This window comes from Eublepharis macularius, chromosome 5, assembly GCF_028583425.1.
Source record: "Eublepharis macularius isolate TG4126 chromosome 5, MPM_Emac_v1.0, whole genome shotgun sequence".
Lineage (NCBI taxonomy): Eukaryota > Metazoa > Chordata > Lepidosauria > Squamata > Eublepharidae > Eublepharis > Eublepharis macularius.
This window is the reverse complement of record NC_072794.1, coordinates 10,405,381-10,422,932: the sequence shown is the minus strand read 5'-3', so window position 1 is coordinate 10,422,932 and position 17,552 is coordinate 10,405,381. Positions and strand designations below refer to the sequence as shown.

General features: G+C 43.2%; 1 protein-coding gene across 1 annotated transcript in view; it reads left to right on the top strand.

The window, feature by feature from the left end:
• The window catches only part of ATP8B3 (ATPase phospholipid transporting 8B3), a 96,370-nt gene that overhangs the window by 48,296 nt on the left and 30,522 nt on the right, over positions 1-17,552 (top strand). Inside the window, exons 8-11 of the mRNA XM_054979660.1 lie at positions 11,362-11,432; positions 13,898-13,980; positions 14,571-14,729; positions 14,925-15,013. Of these exons, the coding sequence (XP_054835635.1) occupies positions 11,362-11,432; positions 13,898-13,980; positions 14,571-14,729; positions 14,925-15,013 (402 nt within the window). The remainder of the gene's footprint in view (positions 1-11,361; positions 11,433-13,897; positions 13,981-14,570; positions 14,730-14,924; positions 15,014-17,552) is intronic.

The window sequence follows — 17,552 nt, the reverse complement described above, 5'->3', positions numbered from 1 at the left end:
AAGCCCTGGGTGGAAGACTAGATTTCGGAATGTCCCATTGGTTGAAAAACAACATGCACGTCAGAAAATGGCACAGTAAGCAAAGAGAGGGATATAGAACCTTGCTTCCTGATGTGGTAGTTTGAAGGAAGGGACATTCAGAACCGGAATCCACCCCCGCAATCCAAAGTGGTGCAGTCCATTCAGCCACCTCCGGGGCTCCTATTGTGTGTCTGAATCGAGCCTGAATCATGTGTCATTGCACGTGACTCAGATCAGACCGTGTGATCAGACCGGATCACATGTGATTAGACCGGATGGAGACCTGGGTTAAAATCCCCACACAGCCATTGGGTGAGCTTAAGCCAGTCATTTTCTGTAAACCTAGCAAAGCCTTACAGGGTTGTTGTGGAGCAAAACAGAGGAGGGGGGAAGTGTGCCTGCTACTCTGAGGTCCTTGGACAAATTAAGTGGGAAAAAATGCAGTAAGTGACTGGATTGGGACACTGAGATTTTGACTTGTGGCCGGAGTATTAGAACCTTTCCGTCTTCATTTGCCCCTAAAAGCATCCTGACATGGCAGAGATTCTCTGGGTTAGTAGAAAGGCAGATCCAGAACTTAAGGTCTCTCCTGTCTTGGACAGGGTTATACTTCCCTTGAAAAGCCAGGTGCACAGCTTGGGAGTGCTGCTCCACACAGCCGTTACCTTAGAAAACCAGGTGGCTGAGGTGGTTTGGAGTGCTTTTGCCCAGCCTTGGTTGATGCGTCAAGCTGCCCTGGTTCCTGGCTCAGAGCCAAGCTTCAAGTGACGCCTGACACAGGTTGGACACTTCCTTCAACCTGAATTTAAAGGCCTCCCCTGGCCCCACCTCCCTGGCTCTGCCCCCAATCGCCACCCAGTCTCCCTGACTGGCCCTGCTTCCGACCTATCTGACAGGAGGGCTGGGTAGACTCTGCAGTCTCCTGGCCCCACCCACTCCATCCTGGTCTAGGGCGGGGCATTTGGTCTGCTCTCTGCCTGGCTCCCCCCTGCTGCTTTTGGACCCTCCTCAGTGGCTCCCCTGGCAGCTCGGGGCCGGGCCTGCCTGGTTGGTGCTGCTGGCAAACTCCCGTGGGCCTGGATGAGGTGGAGCCGTCTGGGCAACTGCGGCTGAAGGGTGAGTGACTCTGCTGAGTGGCTGGCTGCAGGCTGCTCCCCAGAGTTGTGCCTGGGCGTCAGCTGCAACTGGCCTGAGGGTGAGGGAGGCCTGTAGGGGCTCCTGCAACGGAGGTACTGCCAGAGGCCGCGCTGCAGGGCCTGAAGGGGGCTGGTGGTGGGGGTGGATAAAAGGCCGGCATCGCCAGACAACATGTTATCATTGGTATCAGTGTAATATGTACGCTGTTCCAAGTAGCACTGTCTTTTGCAGTTCTGCAGGTGTTTTATCAGAAAGCTGCAGTTTTTCCATATAGGTTGCCAAATTTTTCAAAATAGTTCCCAGTGCCCCGATGACATTAGGGACTAGTGTTGCATTTTTCATCCGTAGTTGGGTGGCTTCTCTTGCCAGATATTTAAAAAAAAATTCTTGTTCGTTTTCTTTACTTTATTATTATTACTATTACTGTTTGTTGTTGTTGTTGTTGTCGTCGTCGTCGTTATATACGAGAGATGGCCTTTTTGGTGGCAGCCCCACAATTATGGAACAGCATCTCCAGGGAGATGACTCAGCCCCTTCAGATCACTGCTGATCTTCAGGAGGCAGCTGAAGACCTTTTAAAAAAAAATTTAGGACCTGCATTTAATTAACTTTGTGTTTATGTTCATTGGTAGCCCTAAGCTGTGTTTTTAAACTTCATTTTTATTCATTTTATTATTGTTATTTTACTTATATTGTAAGCTGCCTTGAGTGCCTGCAAGACAGAATGGAGGCTAATGAATGTTTTTAATGAATAAATAAATTAATTCAATATACCACACCATTAAAAAGGAACAACTTTACTGGTGCCTTTTAAAAATGCACGAAGAAACTTTCACACCAATGTTTGAATTCTGAAAATCAAATCTTCCTGGAAAATGTTTGACTTCTGAATGCAATGCAATGTGACTGTGATGAATTCAAAATGAATTTCAAAATGATCTTCAGGTGCTTTCCGGCCGTCTCCCGTTAATAAAAAAGACCTTGGCCGTTTCCACACGTCTTACCTGCCTGTGGAACATCGCGTGAAAGACCCAGAAGACAGCATCTTCTCGCGCGAAATCGCACCCAGTGTCAGAGCTGTGGCTAGATAATGTCCTTACTCCAGACTACCTTCTGCAATCAGACAAAAGCCCATTGTTTTCAAAAGTTAACTGAAGAAAGAATTCATTATAGTCCACGGGCCCAGATACAATATCCAGGCTGGTACACGTGTATTGTTACGAATGGCAGGCAAAGCATGAGGTACAAAGTAACAGATCCCAGCAGGCCCATCCTCCCCCCATAGTTCTCAAAACAATCCCTTTGAAGCTGAGAAATCGAAAGTCTCTCAAGGCTGGAAAAGCGATAGCCAAAACAATCCTCTTCTGTGAGAAAGCTGCTTGGGAACATCTTGGCACCTGTGAAGAAAGCACTCAAAACACTGAAAGAATTAAAATGGAGTCTCTTTGGTTATAACATACAGAAAAGCCTTCTGGACATGACACCCGGAAGATGCTGTTATCTGGGAGTTTTGCGTGAAACGTGCAAAACTCCCGGATAGCAGTGTCTTCCAGGTGCGATTTCACGTGAGAAGATGCTGTCTTCCGGGTCTTTTGCCCGATGTTCTGCGGGCAGGTAAGACGTGTGGAGACAGCCCTAGATAGCTCACCTTGTAACTTTTTTGGCACCAGCCAGGGCCCGTTTCAGCCTTTACAGAGGGACTCCAAAGGTTTCCCTGCTGCAAAGTATTCAGTTGACCCAGAAAGTTTGTCTCATGCACCTCCTTGGGCCACACACTCAAAATATCTTCCTACCCAGACATTTTATGAGGGGGTTTATATTTCCAGCTGTTTTATGGTCTCCTGTTCTGAGTTCTGTTTTAAGGCTAGTTTTCTGCTTAAGGTTGCCAACTCTGAATTGGGAAATTCCTAGCAATTTGGGGGTGGAGCCTAGGGAGGGTGGGGTTTAGGGAGGGGAGGGACCTCAGCCGGGTATAACGCCATGGAGTCCACCCTCCAAAGCAGCCACTTTCTCTAGGGGAACTGATCTTTGTCACCTGGAGATCAGTTGTAATTCCAGGAGACTTTCAGTTCCAACTTGGAGGTTGGCAACCCTATTGTTTATGTCCTTAGGCTTCTTTTAGAGGCTTGTTGTCTTTAAATGGCTAATTGTAAGGCACCTCAAGCGGCACTGTGAAGAGATGGCACAGAAATCTCCTAAATGAATAAATTAAATCACTGTGCCAGTATTTAACTTCAGTCTTGGGTCAACTGACCTAGCAGAAGTTAGCGTGATAGAGTTGGAAGGGGTTTTAGAGACCATCTAGTCCAACCCCCTGCCCAATGCAGGAACCGCCTAAAGCATCTCTGACAAATATTCATCGAGCTGCTCCTTGGAGACTGCCAATGAAGGGGAACCCACCACATCCCTAGGCAGCCAATTCCACTGCTGGACTACTCTTAACATGAAGACGTTTTCCCTAATGTCCAGCCAGTGCCTTCCCTCCTGTAGTTTAAACCCATTGTTTTGAGTCCTATCCTCTGTTGCCAACAGGAACAACTCCCTTCCTTCCTCTAAGTGACAGTCTTTTAAATACTAAAAGAGAGCAATCATGTCTCCCCTCACCCTCCTCTTCTCCAAACTGAACACGCCCAGGTCCTTCAGTCTTTCCTCGTAGGGCTTGGGTCTCCAGGCCCCTGATCATCCTGGTTGCTCTCCTCTGCACCCATTCCAATTTGCCCACCTACTTTTTGAAGTGAGGCCTCCAGAACTGCACACAATACTCCAGGTGGGGCCTGACCAATGTGGTATATAGTGGGACAATGACATCCTGTGATTTGTATGTTATGTCTTTATTGATACACCCCAAGATTGCATTCGCCTTTTTTGCTGCTGCACCCCACTGACGGCTCGTATTTAGCTTCCCATCCACCCGTATCTCAAGATTTTGTTCACACACACTGCTGCCCCGAAGTGTATCCCTCATCCAGTATGCATGCTTTGCAATTTTGTTATCCAGATGGAGAACCTGGCCCTTGTGCATGTTAAATTTCATCTTATTCAAATCTACCCACTTTTCTAGTCTGTTCAGTTCTTATTGAATTCTATCCCTATCTTCAAGGGTGTTTGCTACTCCTCCCAGTTTGATGTCATCCACAAATTTAATGAGTAATCCCTTCACGCCTTCACCCAGATCATTTATAAAAATACTGAAAAGCACTGGGCCCTATGGCACTCCCTCCAATCTGACATGATGCCGTTGTCAACTACTCTTTGGGTGCAGTTATCCTGCCAGTTCCCTATCCAGTCCACAGTCCTCAAGTTTACCCATCAGGATATTATAAATAACTTTATCAAAAGCTTTACTGAAATCCAAATAAACTATATTGACAGCATTCCCACAATCTAGTGAGCATGTCACTCAATCATAGAAAGATATGAGGTTAGTCTGGCAGGACCTGTTGGGGACAAATCCGTGCTGCCTTCCCCGTATCACCATGTTGTCCATCAGATGCTCACAGATTAATACCTTTAATATCTGTTCCAGTATCTTCCCTGGGACAGAGGTCAGGCTGACTGGCCTGTAGTTCCAAAGAACGTCCTTTCCCCCTTTCTTTCTTTTTTTTTTTAATAAAATTTTTATTGGATTAGAATCATTTAATTTCACATTACAATCAATTCCCCCATTTCCCAATTTCTAACCCCCTCCCTTTCCCCCCTTTTTGTAGACTTCCAACAGTTTTCCAACCCATTGTCCCTTTTCCCTTACTCATTTTAAATTCATCTATCTAACAAATATATACTTTCACTTTATTCTAAGCAATAATTCTTTAACTATTTTTAATACTCTATACCCTATCTTTAAGTCCCTTCTTCCATATTAGACAAACAATTTGTCCCATTTTTCATAATTTCAAATATTTCTATAAACCTTAAACCATATAAACCATACATTCGTATAAGTCAACCATTTTAACTTGTACTCTATATATTACTTTTTCTGCATATCTTAACTTCATTCTACTTTAGTTATATTTAGTTATGTTATTATTTTTACTCTGCTTTGATCTATATAACTATCATCAAAAGTTATCAATCCATTTGACCCATATATATCTTCAGGTATACTTGTTCAATTTAATACATTATACAATTTTTACCAAAAGTAATATTGGTTAGTCAGTCCTTATAATTAATTATTTTCTATCAATATTCTGTATATTGTTTTATATATCATAATCTAACAAAGTAACTGCTTAGAAATTCTCATTTGCCTCTCCACCCCCCGGTAAAGTCACCCCCCTCTGCATTTTATTATGTTTCAGTAGTTCTCAAACTGCCACAGTTCTCCTCCCACCTCCCATTTCTTCACCAAATATTGTTTCAGCTTCTCCCAGTCTGTGTTGAACTGTCCTGGGTCAAGGTTTCTCAATTTTCTTGTCATTTTGTCCATTTCCGCCATATACAGCAATTTATAAATCCAATCCTCAATAGTTGGCACCTCTTGTACTTTCCATTTTTGCGCATACAAAAGTCTAGCCGCTGCTGTCATGTAAAATAACAATGTCCTGTGTTGAGCTGGAATGTCCTCCATTCCCAAGTTCAGTAGCAGGAGTTCTGGGTTCTTATTAATTTGAAATTGTAAAATCACACTTATTACTCTTATTATTTCCCCCCAGTACTGCCTAGCTACTTCACACGTCCACCACATATGATACAAGGAACCCTCATGTTTTTTACATTTCCAGCATTTGTTAGAAGTGTTCAGATTCCCTAGCGCAATCTTCTTTGGTGTCATGTACCAACGATAAATCATTTTGTAAATGTTCTCTTTAATATTAGTACACGTCGTAATCTTCATTGTATTCTTCCACAAGTATTCCCATGCCTCCATTGTTATTTCTTTGTTGAAATTTATGGCCCACTTCACCATTTGTACTTTAACTATTTCGTCTTCAGTATACCATTTCAACAGTACTTGGTATACCTTAGAAATTTCCTTCTTGTCCTCTTTTAAAAGTGTCTGCTCTAGTTCCGAATTCTCTGTTCTTATGCCTCCCTTTGCACAGTCCGAATTGTAGAGATCTCTGATCTGTCTATACTGAAACCAATCATAGTTTGGTGATAACTCGTCCTGTGTCTTTATTTTAAGTTTAGAAGATTCTATTCGGGTTATCTCCTTATACGTTAGACACTGTTGCTCAGTATCGACAGCTCTCGGATCTATTACCTCATATGGAACCACCCATAGGGGGGTTCCTTCTTGTAAATAGTCTCTGTACTTCTTCCAAGTTGCGTATAGGCTTCTCCGTATGTAATGATGCAAGAACATAGAGTTCGCTTTTACTTTATCATACCATAGGTATGCATGCCATCCAAATATTTTTTTTTATATCCCTCTAGGGCCAATAATTTCTTATTCTTCAGCGTCATCCAGTCTTTCAACCACACTAGGCAGATTGCATCGTAGTAAAGTCTTAGATTGGGCAGTTGCATTCCGCCTCTTTCTTTTGCATCTTGTAAAACTTTCATTTTCACTCGAGGCTTCTTGCCTGCCCAAACAAAATCTGATATTTTCCTCTGCCATTTTTCAAACTGCTTAAAGTCTCGAATAATTGGTATTGTCTGTAGCAAAAACATTACTCTTGGTAACACATTCATCTTAACTGCTGCAATCCTTCCCAACCATGACAAATTCAGTCTATTCCATTTAATCAGATCTTGCTCTATCTGGGTCCATAGTTTTTCATAATTATTTTTGAATAGATCTATGTTCTTTGTAGTCAGTTCAATTCCCAAATATTTTACCTTACTTGTTACTTCACAGTCTATTTCCATTAGCAATTGTTGTTTTTGCTTAGTCATATTTTTACATAGTATCTTTGACTTCTTTTTGTTAATGTAAAACCCTGCCAAATCTCCAAACTCCTTAATCTTCTCTATCACTTTTGGCATGTTCTCCGTTGGGTCTTCTACAATTAACATTATGTCATCCGCAAATGCTCTGACCTTATAAGAAAAGTCCTTTATTTTTATTCCATGAATTTCTTCATCTTGTCGTATTTGTATCATCAGAATCTCCAATACCAGAATAAATAACAGCGGAGACAACGGGCAACCTTGTCTTGTTCCTTTACTTATAGTCAGTTTCCTAGTAGCCTCATCATTCACCACAATTGCTGCATTCTGGTCTCTATAGATTTCTTTAATTGCTCTTATGAATCTTTCTCCCATTTGTAGCTTTTCCATAGTGGCAAACATAAAATCCCAGTTCAGGTTGTCAAACGCTTTTTCAGCATCAACAAAGAAGAAACCAACCTCTTTATCACAACGCTTATCATAATATTCAATAGCATTGATCACTGTCCTTAGGTTATCTCTAATTTGTCTATCTGGCAAAAAGCCTGCTTGTTCCTCCTCAATAACTTCCGAAAGCCATCCCTTCACTCTCTCCGCCAGTATCTTCGCAAAGATTTTGTAATCATTATTGAGTAACGATATAGGTCTGTAGTTTTTCACATTAGTCAAATCTTGGCCCTCTTTGGGGATCAATGATATGTTAGCTTCGTTCCAGGTGTCTGGAATCCGTTGATCCTTTAAAACTCCATTGATCACCTCTTTTAGGAATGGTGCCAGTTCATTGGCCATTACCTTATAAAATTTAGCCGTAAGTCCATCTGGCCCTGGCGCCTTTCCCAGATTTGTTGACTGTATTGCCTTTCTTATTTCCTCATCCGTTACTTCATTATTCAATCTATCTCTCCAAGCTTCCGAAATTATCGGGAGCTTCATTTTCTCCAAGTATGTCGCTATTGATTCTTTGTTCACCTCTTTCTTATTATACAGTTTAGCATAAAATTTATAGAAGGCTCTACCAATGGCTGTCTGTTCCAAATACGTTTTGTTATCTTCACAAATTTTATTTATTATTTTCTTTTCCTTTCTCTTTTTCAATTGCCATGCCAAATATTTCCCAGGTTTGTTTGCACCTTCAAACGCTTTTTGGTTCAGTCTTTTAAGATTCCACTCTAATTCTTTGTTATTCATTGCTGTCAGCTGTTCTTGAAGTATTTTAATGTCCTGGTAAATTTTCTTTTTCCCTGGTCTCTTCTTTAACTGTATTTCTTTGGCTTTTATTTTCTCCATAATCTCCTGTCTCTTCTCCTCTTTCTTTTTTCTGGCTCTTCCATTTAAGTCTATTAGTATGCCCCTAATTACCGCCTTATAAGTGTCCCAAACCTTGTTGGTTGGTACTTCTTTATTCATGTTGTATTGTATGAAGAACTTTGTCTCCCTTCTCAACATCTCCATGTTCTCTCCCTCTTGTAACAAGTCCTCATTTATTCTCCATCCTTTCCTTTTACTCCTTCTCCCCAATTTCCACATAATTGGATTGTGATCTGAGCCTACCATCGGCATTATTTCCGCCTCCTTAGTCCATAACGCTAAGTCTTTTGAGGCCCAGATCATGTCAATTCTCGATAATGTAGAATGTCTTGCGGAGAAGAACGTGAATTGTCTACTTTTAGGGTTTTGTCTTCTCCATACATCCTCTAAGGTTTCCTGTTGTGTCAATTCAAAAAACAATTTTGGTAACAGTCCTCTTTTCTTTTGTGCAGATGGTGATTTTTTATCTAATTCCAAATTTGTCACTCCATTGAAATCTCCAGCAAGAATTATCTGGTCATATGAAAGTTCATCTAGTTGCTTCCTCAAATCCTCAAAGAAGCTTTCTTTTGCTCCATTAGGTGCATAGATTCCGACTACCAGCACTCTCTTTAAATTCCATATACATTCCACTGCTATAAATCTGGCTTCCACATCCTTCATTACAAACTTTGGCTGCAGCTCCTCTTTTATGTACAGCACCACTCCTCTTTTCTTCTTATTAGAGGCCGCTGCAAAATCATTGCCCAATTTTTTCGATTTTAAATATTTTACATCCTGTTTTCGAATGTGGGTCTCTTGCAAACATACAATATCACATTTTTGTTTTAACAGCCAGTGGAAGATGCTTTTTCTCTTGTTCGGTGAATTAAGTCCATTTACATTCCAAGATAAAACTTTACACTCCATAATCATAATCTTGTTGCTGGTAAGTCCTTTTCATTGTCCCTTAAAAATCGCTCCATCTCTCGTTCAGATCTGATACGCCTTTTGGCCCCTCAAAATTCAAAGGACACTCCTTCTGGTAGTTCCCATCTATACCTAATTTTCATGTCCTTCAGAATCTGAATTAGCGCTTTATATTTTTTCCGATCTAATAACACCGATCTGGGTAATTCCTTCATAATGATAATCGTCTTGCCATCAATCTCCAATGGATCTTGAAACTGTTTAGTCACAATCTTCTCTTTCATATTTCGAGTCGTGAACTGCACAATCACGTCTCTTGGTAATCTCCTCTGGGTCGCAATTCTTGAATTTACTCGATATACCACGTCCAGGATAGCCACAACTTCCTCCTCCTCCTTTCCCAGGTATTCAGCTAACACCTCAGTAATCTGTTCTTGTGCTGTCTTTCCTTCCACTTCCGGCAAGCCGCGAAATCTCAGCTGCTTCTCCATGTGTTTACTTTCCACAACCGCCATTCTTCCCTTCATCAGTCTCATCTCTGTTTGTTGCGTATCAGCTAAATTCTCCACCACGCCTTCCACTACTTTAACTCTCTGCTGTGTTCCTTGCAGTTCATTTTGCATTACTTCCATACCTTTCTTCACTTCTGACAGCTCACTTTTCACTGTCTGTTTAACCTCTTTAATCAGCTCCGGTTTCATGTCCTTAAGTTCTTTAATCACTTCTAGGAGTTTTTTGTCTAGATTTTCTATTGCCGATTGCCACTCTTTTTTCGACATCGTGGGGCTTGCTTTGGCTCGCTCCCACGAGTCCGCTCTCTTCCTTAACTCCGTGGCGTAGAATTTAATGCCCTTTTAATTTAAATGTCCCGGTCTTCTTGCAAAAAAAACAAAAAAATCTTTTAGAAAATCCAAAATGTCGGGCGTCTTTTCTCTATGGTTCTTCTGTAATTTTTGTAATCCAAAATGGCTTACTTCCTCTTCCGCTGAAGCCGCGACTCTTCCCCTTTCAAAGATGGCGATTCCCCACTTCCTGCCCTCCGGCAGGGGCCGCTTCTCTCCAGCAACTCTATTGTTATTACGTACTTCCTGTTTCCCGACTTCCCACAGTAGCTCTCGCGATGGTAAAATTTTCTCACAGCTCCATAACCGCAAGTATTCAAAACAATAGTCCAATTTCTTTAATAACTTCTTTAAACTTAGTCTTTTTTCTAATACAGCTCTTGCCGAGTCTTCCCCTCCTTGTAATTAGCCTGTTGCAGTTTGAAAATTTACTTTTGTTCCTCTTTACTTTTAACAATCTGTCCCGTATCAGGAGATAGTGATCTTTACCTTCTCATTCACTTTCCTTGGGTTGTATCTTTCCCCCTTTCTTGAAGATTTGAGATGACATTTGCCCTCCTCCAGTCTCCCGACACATCACCTGTCTTCCAAGAGGCCTGGAAGATGATTGACAGAGGGTCTGCTAGCTCTTCTGAAAGTTCTTTAAGCACTCTTGGGTGCACCCGATCTGGCCCAGGGGATTTGTACTCATCCAGTGCAGCAAGGTGCTTTCCCACAGATTCTCTGCCTGTGTCAACCAGCAGCCTTGAACAGGTGGGCCTGTTCTTTCCTTCCGGGAGAAAACTGAGGCAAAGTAGGCACTGAGTCTTTTTGCCTTCTCTTTCTGTCCTCTGTCAGAGTTTTTCCATGTTCACCCAGCAATGGGAGTATTTATCCCTTTCTCTTCCATTTGCTCCTCACACATCTGAAGAACGTCTTTTTGTTGCGATGAGCACCCCTGGCCAGTTTCAGCTCATTCTGAGCTTTGGCTTCTCTGACAGCTGGCCTACAGTGCCTAGCTACCCCTAGATACTCTTCTTTGGTTGCATTCCCTTCCCTCCGTTTCTTGAACATCTTCTTTGTCCTCATTTGCTCACCACAGAGCTCTCTGTTCATCCACATTGGCTTCTTCCATCCTTTACCGCATTTCCATCTTGCTGGGATAGTGATAGCTTGAGCCTGCAAGAGCTCTTTTTTTAGGAAACCCCACCCTTTGCTCGCTCCTTTCTTTTCCAGCGTCCTTGTCCATGGAATAACTCATTGTATCTCTAAGTTTATTAAAGTTTGCCCTACTAAAAAGTTACTCTTTCTCCTTTCCTTTTCCAAGGCTGACCTCCTCTTGCTGTCCAGCTCAGAACCCAGCAGCCTCTGCTACGTGGAAACAATGGACATAGACGGGTAACATTATTTTCTGGTGATGGCGATTTGGCAGCCCTGGGCAAGATCCCCCTTTGAGTGCTGGGGAATGCATGGGATCGGGGAATGCATAGCTGACCCAGAGTCAGCAGCTCAGCATTCTTTTAAAAAGGCAAGCTCCCTTCATCAGATATGGAGAGCTTGACTCCCCAAAGCTTATACCCTGGAAGTCTTGTTGGTCTTTAAGGTGCTACTGGTCTAGAATTTTACTCTTCTATTGCAGACCAGTAGGGCTACTCACCTGAAGCTATAGTGAGAGACCTCCCCACAAGTGACCCCTATTCCCAGCTAGCACTTTTAAGGCCAGTGGGGGGGGAAATAGGGGGAAGTGGGGGGGCACAGTTGGCACCATGCCAATGAGCAATGTCACTTCCTGTGAAAAAATGGAAGTGACATCACTCTGTCAAGGCGACAGTAGGATTTGCCAGTTGTAGAGCATTGCCCTGACATAATGGTATTGCTTCTGGTTTTCCACTTGAAGTGACGTTGTGTGTTGGCATGACGTTGACATACTTGTCCCTGATAAATAAATTGTATGTTGGCCCCAGAAACCAAATTAAAGGATCCCACGTTTGGGCCATTAGCAGAGTCGATTGTTTATCAGAGGAAGCGTGATTATAGGTGGTTGTGAGCTGGTTTTGCTGGCTGGTTGTGTGCGCAGGAGAGAAAATAACAAAGCATACACTTGCTTATATTTAGAAAAGAAATGAGTTCTTTATTGCAGGAACTCCATACTCTGATAGGAAAGGAGGAGAGATAGATCTTAATTACCTATCTAGTCTAAGAATGGACATGGATGCTGGGACAAGTCCTGCATCCATGCTACCAAGATGGAGGAAGGAGAAGGAGAGAGATGGTGCCTGGAACAAAGCCAGGAAGAGAAGAGGTGAGAGGGAGGAAGTCAGGAGGAGGAAATCCTGAGAACAGCAATCTACATATCAAAGGACAGTCAGAACAGTAAAACAGTAAACAGAGTGCCCTGACCTCTCTATCTTTCTAATTCTTTGGTTTGTCCCCCTCTGAAACCTGAGGAAAGGGACAGCGCTGAATCTTCCTCTTCAAACAGTACCCACCTCCAGTTCTTCTTCGAGGAGGGGGGGGTGACAGCTGTGACTGGCAACCCTAAAGTAGACATGGGCATGAACAGAAAAAAAATCCGAACATGGTGTTCGTTGTTCGTTGCCATCCACAAACAATGAACATTGACGAATATGACCTGTTCACAAACATGTTCGTTGTTCGTGGGGGCCAGCAGGCTCTCCTCCAGCCATCAAGATCCCTACCACACCACTCCCAGAAACCCTACCTGAGCAGGCAGCAGGAAATGTACCAATAATAAATAATAGCTTGGCCCCAGAGCCTGGCAGCAGCCATGGAACTTGAAGAGGTAGATCCCTATCCTATCACACACAAAGAAAATTCAAGCTCCAATGCACTCTCCCTGTCTCTCTCTCAAAATGCCAACAGCAACTGTCTCTCCCTCACTGTCTGCAAAACCAGAGCTGGGAGCCCCCCTCTCCCCGCTTTTTGCTTCCTTGTAACTAATTTGGAGCTCCACACTTGAAAGAAAGACCTGCCTATCAAGCTAAATTGGGCTTAGATTGGGGTTTCCAGAGCAACAGCAGGAGTTCAGACAGAGTTTGGGCAGTCCCTGCCTCTGGTTGCCAAGGGAATTGATTGCAGGTGCCAGATTGTCTGGCTTGATGAACAGCAACGAACAGCAACGAATGAGGCTTGCAACGACCACCTGTTCGTTTAGAATGGGGCCTCACCAACAGCTTGTTCGTGAACAGCAGATTGGGCTGTTCGTGGCTTTTTTTAGTTTGTATTGCTGTTCGTGCCCATCTCTACCCTAGAGCGGCAGAAGGGTGCAGTACCATTTCTCCATCTGACCAAAGTAGTTACATGTACTTAGGACATGAATCACACCTTGTCAAACATACCCACCATGCTGCTTGCTTGTGAAGAAAAGTCTCCATGAAGTTGGGAGCAGGTGTAACGTAGTGGCGCAGAGAAACCTGGTGTCTGGATTTTTAGTCTGAAGCCTGTTATTTTAAGCTATTCAAATATCTGTTTCTGCACTTCAGCTGAAAACTCTTTATTTTAAGCTGCTGAATTACCTGTGTGGTCTGGCTGGGTTTTTAAACTCTGGATTCAATCACCTGTAATGTTTTATGCTTTTATATTGTTTCATTTTGTAAGCTGCTCTGGGCAGGTTCCCTGGGGAGGCAGCTTAAAAATATTAACAAACCAACAGCCCTTCCAGAGGTGTTCAGATTTACCTCAGCCACAAACTCGTTTATATATGGCATTTTCTCGTTTATATATGGCTTTATATATGGCATTTTCTCTTTTCTCCATCTTTCCATATGCAATATAGGGATTATAGTAAAGGAACTAGTTCCAGTTTTGCCTTCCCCCTCCTTAACCAACCCTTCCATTTTCAGAGAGACAAATCTAAAGTATAGACAAGCTCTCCTGGTAACCCATCAAGAGTTAGCCAGTGTGGAGAACATGGCAGCCTTCGACGGTAAGTTTCAGTCACCATCGCTTTTGTTTATCTCCTTAGGGGTAGGCCCCAAACCCTTTAAAACTAACCAACTTTATTGTAGCATAAGCTTTCAAGAACCACAGCTCTCTTCGTCAGATGCATCTGCTGAAGAGAGCTGTGGTTCTCGAAAGCTTATGCTACACTAAAGTTGGTTAGTCTTAAAGGTGCTAGTGGACTCTACAATTTTGCAACTACAGACTAACATAGCTAATTCCTCTGGATCTTTGTCCTCACAATAATAACCCTATGAGGTAGGTCAGGCTGAGGGGTGGGGTGAGGTGGTTAGCCAAACTCACCCAGTGAGCTTCATGGTAGAGAACAAATTCAATCCCAAATATGTCCAGTTCAATATTCTAACCTTACATCAATCCTGGAGTGTTGGTCCTAACAAGCAGTACTACATCCTGTGTGCTGTGCTGTGTGTGTGTTTGTGTGTGTGTGTGAGAGAGAGAGAGAGAGTTTGTGGTTTGAATTGGCCATGCCATGGAGAGAAAGGGGAAGAGGAGAGCAGTTTGCGGGCAGGAGAAATGAGCAGACCGCATCTTCCCTTCTGTCTTCTGGTGGCTCAGGAAAAGTGACCTGTGAAGAGCCAAACAGCAGACTGCACAATTTCATTGGCACCCTGGAATGGCGTGGTGAGACATTCCCTCTGGACAGCGACCAAATCCTGTTGCGTGGCTGCAGAATCCGCAATACAGAGATATGTTACGGCCTTGTCATCTACGCAGGTGAGCAAGAACGGTGCAGCTGAGCTCCAGCATGGCCGCAGGGCACCCCAGCTCCTCATCTCTTGCAAATAACGGTTGCCTTTTTATTTCTGGCATGGGTTGTGCCTCTAGCAGCAGGTTAACTAGAGAGGAATGGTGCTGGTGGATTTCTTTGGTTTTTAAAAAATGCTTGTTTCCGGAATCTCTCTGACACAGGTTTTGATTCTAAAATAATGAAAAACTGCGGCAAGATCAAACTGAAGAAGACTAAACTGAATCAACTAATGGATCGAATCGTGCTGCTGGTAAATGCTGTTCCCTTTTAAGACATTAACAACCAATCCAGGACAAGAACCTGGGAGAGGGAAGTAGGTAGCAAGGAACCTGGTGGTAGCCATGTCTATCATTTATTCATTCGTCTATTACATTCTTTAATCTGGCTCTTTGGTCATATATTTTGCTTCTGAATTAACTATTTGTTGAAAAATGTATATCCTGCTCCTAAGCATACCAGGCCGGCTGCTGACAAGCCCTGTTCTGAGTGCTGGTGGGAGAATTTTTTTTTTTAAAAAAAACAGCAACATCACTGCTGTTGCTATGTCACTGCTGGGTAAAACTCAGAAGTGACATAGGGTAGCTCTAGGAATTGCTGGAAATCCTATGATTTTTACCATAGAGTTTCTGGCGATTCCTAGAATTATCCTTTTTCACTTCTGGGTTTTACCTGGAAATGATCCAGTGACATTTGTGATGTCACTGATGTTGCTCTCCTGTTGATTGCTAGGCTTGGCTGGCAACCTTAAGAGAGTCTTAGAGCGTCTTATAGCATTTGTGTAATACAAAAAAAATTAAAACACCAAATTACCCTAAAATGTAAAATACACAATACAAATATCAAAAGCCCAAATGCCATCACTCCCACAACAAAACTGTACATGCAACATCAAATTAAGATTAATGTAAAAACGGGTATAATCGAGGCATCAGCAGAGAGCAGGGCATGACCTGGCAAATCCCCAAAGCCCAAGCAAGTCACCAAATAGGATAAAAGGCCTGGATGAACAAAAATGCCTTAGCCTGCTGTCAGAAGGTTGCCAGATCCAGCACCAGCTGATCAGCTGCAGGAAGGGCATTCCAAAGCTGGGGTGCCTCAGCCAAAAAGGCCCTGCTTCTATTTGGGGTAAGTTTTGCACGGAAGATGATGCAGAAGGCAATACACATAAGCGTTAGAGTTACCAACCTCAAGTTAGTAAAGAGACCACTAGCACTTTTAAGACTAACCAACTTTATTGTAGCATAAGCTTTCGAGATGCACAGCTCTCTTTGTCAAATGCATCTCGAAAGCTTATGCTACAATAAAGTTGGTCAGTCTTAAAGGTACTAGTGGTCTCTTTACTATTTTGCTACTACAGACTAACTCCTCTGGATCTTTGACTATGGAAAACAACCTCAAGTCAGAGTTTTCCTGGAATTACAACTCATCTCTAGGCTACAGGGATCAGTTCCCCTGGAAGAGGTAAAATCAAAAAGAGTCCAGTAGCACCTTTAAGACTAACCAATTTTATTTTAGCATAAGCTTTCGAGAATCAAGTTCTCTTCGTCAGATGCCTGATACAGAGACTGGTCAAACACAGAAGAGCAAGAGAGGGAAGAGGCAATTAGGGGGGGAGGGGGAGGGAGCAATCAAAACATTCCTTTGCTAGTATATGTAAACATCTCCTTTTGGTGTGTGTATCAGTTGGCTTCAAAGGAGTTTGCCCTGTTAGTTTGTAGAAGCCAAACAGCTAGACCATCCAATTCCAATGCAGTATGGGCCTTCGATAACCACAGCTCTCCCTGCCAGATGCATCTGACAAAGAGATCTGTGGTTCCCGAAAGCCCACGCCAGGTACCACTGAGCTCCCCCCAGACCCCACCTCTGTAAAGGAAATCTGTTACCTGTGGTAATGTGATAACCATTCATAGTCCCTATTCAGTCCCAGCTTGACAGAGTCAAATTTGCATATGAATTCCAATTCAGCAGCCTCCCGTTGGATTTTGTTTTTGAAAGGTTTCTGTTGAACTACAGTGACCTTTAAGTCTTTGATGGAATGTCCTGGTAGGTTGAAGTGTTCTCCCACTGGTTTCTGGACGTTTCCATTTCTAATGTCAGATTTGTGTCCATTCATTCTTTTGCGTAGAGGTTGGCTGGTTTGTCCAATGTACAGAGCAGAAGGACATTGTTGGCACATGAGGGCATATATCAGATTGGAGGATGAGCAGCTGTAAGAGCCAGAGACAGTGTAGTTGATGCCATTGGGTCTTGTAATTGTATTCCCTGGGTAGATATAGGGGCAGAGCTGGCATCTGGGTCTGTTGCAGGGCCTGGTACCTGTGCTGGTGACTCTGCTGGCTGATTCATGGTTGTGAGTGAGAAGTCGTTTAAGGTTGGGGGGCTGTCTGTAGGCAAGGAAAGGTCTTCCACCCAGGGCTTCTGAGAGAGAGGTATCATTTTCCAGGATGGGTTGTAGCTCACTGATGATACGTTGGATGGGTTTGAGCTGGGAGCTATAGGTGACAACCAGTGGTGTTCTGTTGTTAGTTCCTTTAGGCTTGTCCTGGAGCAGGCTGTTTCTGGGTACTAGTCTTAGAGCGTCTTATGGAATTCATATGCAAATTTGACTCTGTCAAGCTGGGACTGAATAGGGACTATGAATGGTTATCACATTACCACAGGTAACAGATTTCCTTTACAGAGGTGGGGTCTGGGGGAGCTCAGTGGTACCTGGCGTGGGCTTTCGGGAACCACAGATCTCTTTGTCAGATGCATCTGGCAGGGAGAGCTGTGGTTATCGAAGGCCCATA